At 33.4% G+C, this 4750-nt stretch overlaps 1 protein-coding gene across 2 annotated transcripts; it reads left to right on the top strand.

Annotated features, from left to right (window-relative positions):
- The first annotated feature begins 1840 nt into the window (after window positions 1-1840).
- Window positions 1841-4275, top strand: LOC107771562 (ethylene-responsive transcription factor ERF118). 2 transcript variants are annotated; one of them, XM_016590963.2, is made up of 3 exons: window positions 1841-1984; window positions 2415-2586; window positions 2719-4275. In XM_016590963.2, the coding sequence occupies exon 3, from the start codon at window positions 2928-2930 to the stop codon at window positions 3912-3914; it is 987 nt and encodes a 328-aa protein (XP_016446449.1). In that variant the 5' UTR covers window positions 1841-1984; window positions 2415-2586; window positions 2719-2927; the 3' UTR covers window positions 3915-4275. The 2 variants fall into 2 exon arrangements, with proteins under 2 accessions (XP_016446449.1, XP_016446450.1); XM_016590964.2 differs by lacking the exon at window positions 1841-1984 and adding an exon at window positions 2090-2265.
- The last annotated feature ends 475 nt before the right edge of the window (window positions 4276-4750 follow it).

Below are 4750 nucleotides of genomic sequence, written 5' to 3'. Positions count from 1 at the left end.
AACAACTGCAAATATGTTATTGTTGTTTATAAAAGATTCTTCGATATTTAGAAATAATTAATCTCATCTTTAACACTTTTTTCCTTTGCTTTATCTTTCTGTTTGTGATAAATTTAAGGAATCATAATTTCTTTAAACATGCTATGAAATTCCATAAAATTATTCTAAGTTGAGAAAATGCATATCCACATTGCGTCCAATTGCTACGACAGATGCAACTTTTACGTGTGAATACAGCATTAAACTGAACCTAATATTTATAGAAATTTCTATATATGGAGTACGTGATTGATCAGCTTGACTGAGTGAAATCTTGAATAGACGCAACTCAGTTTAGTTAATTGAACAATATATTCTACGACTATATTAGTGATTTCTTATACCAAAAATTACGTCTACTGTGAATTTTTGTCTCGTTAGTTTGTGCTAGATAAGTCGTAACAACTAGTAGTATTATAGTTCGGAAAAGGTCACAACTACGTCCCAATACACATCTAATTAATTACTTCTTCAATCACCGCCCTATATTTTTTCCTGCATCTTGCAGTTTAATTTAATATTATCTGAAGACAAAACTGATACCTCATCCGCCTTAATTATTTTGACTCATTAATTTTTTTTAAAAAGCTTTTGAAACTTACTGCTTAAACGTACAAAAATATATTGGTGTAGTTATAAGACTTTTAAACTTATTATTTAGGAATATCGTAACCTTTGCATGATTATAATAACTTTTCATCAAATAAAAAGTTGTTTATAAGTTATATTGTTTCAAATATGAAATATGTATTAATTATTTTTTAATTATACTACTCTAATAAAGAGTTTTTTTATAATGTAAACTAGAAAAGAAGGAGTAATAAATTTCTACAAATTGTTGACTTCACCCCATCTCAGAAAACAAAATAAATTTTGAACATAGGGATGGCAGATTTCTATGTTTGACCAAAATATGTTGAAAGTTCAATGAATGTAAGGACTGGTTCTAAAGTATAGTCTAAAATCTAAAGGAAGACAAAATCAATAACATAATAATAAAACGAAACCTAAAAAGTAAGAAAATTAAGTAAATAAAATCTACCAGTCCTAAATAAAGAAGAAAATCAAAAGCCAAAGCAGAAAGTACGACCAAATTCCTTTAAAAAAAACTTGTTTCTTTTTTAAGGCGGTACCTTGGGAATCAAGTACCTTGTCAGTGGCATGCTTGTAATTAACAAACCTTAACAGTCCCAATTTCGTCCAATGAAAATATAGCTGTACTCCTCTTAATAATCTGAAACGGCCTCGCCCCGGATTCGCAGCATTACTCTCCTACCCCACTACATAAACTGTAACGCCATCACTCTTTATCCACGCTCCATCTCCCTACGTGAAACACACGCACCTATATATCCCGTACAATAACACATTTAGCGGGAAGTATACAAACAATCATTTTTACGGCAGTTATTTAAAGATTAATTAGTACTCAGTCATTTTATTTTGAAAGTTTAGACTAAAAATTTTAATTTTAGGATAATTGAGGGCGTTTGTGTCCTGAAAAGATAAACTGTAAAATAAAATTCAAGACATATTGATTAATTACTAAGTATCAGTCCTTTGGAATAACTATCTAGTGTTATTTTTACACATGTAGCCACCTAGATTGGAGAATGAATCACACGCTATCTGCACGCGCGTGGTAGAAACAATCAGCTAATTGTCTATTTTCATGCATATCATGACATGTATGACATGCCAGCTCATAATTCATTAACATCACCATATATACATACAAAAACACAGTCATTAAATTTTTTACCAACACACATTTTATACACACTTCTTTTCTGTCTTTTTTCACCCACTACAATTACTTAAACCCCTCTCCCTTTAATGCAAATTTTGACCACTTGGGAAAAAGTGAGAGAGAAAAACAATTACAACAGTGTAGCAGAGTAAAAAAAGCAGAGAAGAAAAGGACGTGAAAGACCAGAAAAAACAGGTACGTACACACATATTCAAACTATTTCTAATTGTTTAATGTTAAAAATTGTTCTTTTTAAATTGGTTTTTGTATTGAGATTTGCGAATTTTTCAGACTTGGTAAAGTCTTGGTCACTTTTGGTTTTTTCTCTATATACACACACACAAATAGCCCTAGTAATTCTCTCACACACACTAAAAAACACACCATATAGTATATAGTATTGTAGTGATAGTATAGTACAAAAGGCAAAGAAGGGTAACGAAATTTGCCTTTTGTCAGATACTGAGGGACTGAGGGTGGGGAAATTTTTTAGCCATAGATTCCTAATCTTTTTACTTTGGTTTTTGGTATAGAGAGATTTATTCTTATTTATCTATAAATAGGAGTAACTGATCATATTTTTTTTCTTCCTTTTTTGGCTGGCTTTTAATTTCTGGGGTTGAAGAACTGAAGGAAGAAATAAAGGTTGTTTCTGTAGAGGAAGTGGAGATTGATTTTATGTCGGCAAGATTTTCAGTGATTTTTGTTCTGTGTATGCAACAAATCCTCTGCTGTTTTCCTCAGCAGAAGATTTCACTGTTTTCTCCAATTATTTCGATGCGTTTGAGGCCCAAAAGGTAAAATATTCTTATCCTTAAACCCTAGTGGTTTTAGACTAACGACTTTTATGATCCATTCTTGTTTTTTTTTTTGGATTTTTTGTTTTTTATTTTGCTGATCTGATATGGGTTTTTGTCGATTTTTTACAGGACTTGTTCTGGTGTTGTGTGTTTTGGTGGATTTCATATAAACAGATTTTTACATCCTATTTTGCTCTTGAGACAACCTCTTACTTGATACCCCAGAGAATTTTCCTGTTTATTTTTGCAGTTTTGACCTTTTAATCCCTTCATTTTTGTTTCTTTTTACTGATAAAAGCAAAACCAATTTTCTGGGCGTATTTTGAGGGGTTTTGAAAATGTTTGAGCCTCAGAAACAACCTCAAAAATCGAAAAACAGAGTCGAAACGGGTCAACCCATGAGAAAAATTCGGATCGTTTGTAACGATCCGGATGCAACTGATTCGTCTGATGATGAACGAGTCAATGATATCAAGCCTAAGCTCAAGCGTTTTGTTAGGGAAATTACTTTGCCTATTGGTAACATTAGCCCCAAAAAATCCAAAGTCAAAATTCCTGTTGAAACCACTGAAAGTTCTTGCCAAGATAGCAATAATGGTGAAAAAAACCCGAAAAAGAAAAGGGTTTTAGCTAAAACCCCGAGCTCGAATCAACAGAGGTTAAGTCCAGGGAAATACAGAGGTGTACGTCAAAGGAAATGGGGAAAATGGGCTGCTGAAATTCGTGACCCTTTTAAAGGTAGAAGGGTTTGGCTTGGTACTTATAATACTGCTGAAGAAGCTTCTTTAGCTTACGAAACGAAACGCCTCGAATTCGACTCAATGGCTAAGAACAATAATATCTCTAGTAGTAATGTTTCTGAAAAGAGTTCAAACAATGAGGAGAATTCAGCTGAGAGTTTGGTGTCTCACACTTCACACACATCTCCAGAATCAGTTCTTGAAATGGACTCGTTGACTTCCACCTCTGAAGTCAATGACAAACGTCCCGATGAAAAGGCGAAGGATGAGCTGGGGTTGATGGAGGATAGTTTATCATTGGCTGAGATTGGTGCAGGAATTGAGTTTGATGTGGAGATGGATTTGTTCTTTGCGGGTAGTGATGATTTTGGTCAGAATCTTGATGATTTTGTGGTGAATGATTTCGAGGATTTGCCTATATATGGACTTGAAGGTGATGAGCAATTGCCTACTGGTTTGCCTGATTTCGATTTCGACTTTGATTTTGATGGATATAATGAATCTTGTGCTTGGATGGATGAAGTAACTGCAGCTCCTTTGATGAATGGAACAACAACACCCCTCAATATTGCATTATGCCCATAAGTTTTGCAGCTAATAGATGTTTTATTTTATATTTATTAGTATTAGTTAATTTATATTAGTAAGAGAGTTTTTATGTCTCAAGAATCGTTAAGTTAGGTTCTTGAGACCGTGGTTTTATTGCTTTCGAGTGAGTTGAGTAATGTTTACTTTCTGTTTAAGAGAGATTTTGAGTCTTGATGCATCTTGTGCTAGAAGGAAATTGAGATGGTTGTTCCTTTGGGTTTTTCCCTTGCTACTAGAGCAGTCCAAAGGTCTATTTAATCTCAATGTTGGTTTATTCTCAGACTGTTTATCTATTGTCTTTCTTGTTTTGAATTTAGTATGATATTAGTAATGAGATATTGATATGAACTTTATGATATTTGGCTCTTTTACCTAATTTGATTATAACAGCTTATGTAAATCCTCGTGTTATGTGCTTTTTATACAGTGAACTGCTAACTGACTAGTGGAAGTGTAAATTAATATCTTGAACACCATTATTGTCTTCATATAGTGCAAGTAGCTTTGTGTTTACTGATGTGAAAATCCAATTACTTTGCCAGTAGAGTATTGATGATAAGTCTCATGGGTTGCTGGGCCAATATTTTCTTGATAGGATGTTAATGTACTTTTTTGGTTGCTTTGCCAAGCAAATGACATCGACAACTAAAGGAGATGATAGATGTTATCTATTTACAGATTTTTTTCGACTTTGTAAAGCTGAAATATACCAGCCTGTATTTCATTCCAAAGTTTCTCTATAAAACCAAAGGCCACTTGGTCCTGAAATACTGCCACTAACCTTAAATTTTAGTTGGACACATTGGGCAAGGTTGGTAGCTAGTTTGGACGTG

This window comes from Nicotiana tabacum, chromosome 24, assembly GCF_000715075.1.
Source record: "Nicotiana tabacum cultivar K326 chromosome 24, ASM71507v2, whole genome shotgun sequence".
Taxonomy (NCBI): Eukaryota; Viridiplantae; Streptophyta; class Magnoliopsida; order Solanales; family Solanaceae; genus Nicotiana; species Nicotiana tabacum.
This window is presented reverse-complemented; position numbering and strand designations above follow the sequence as displayed.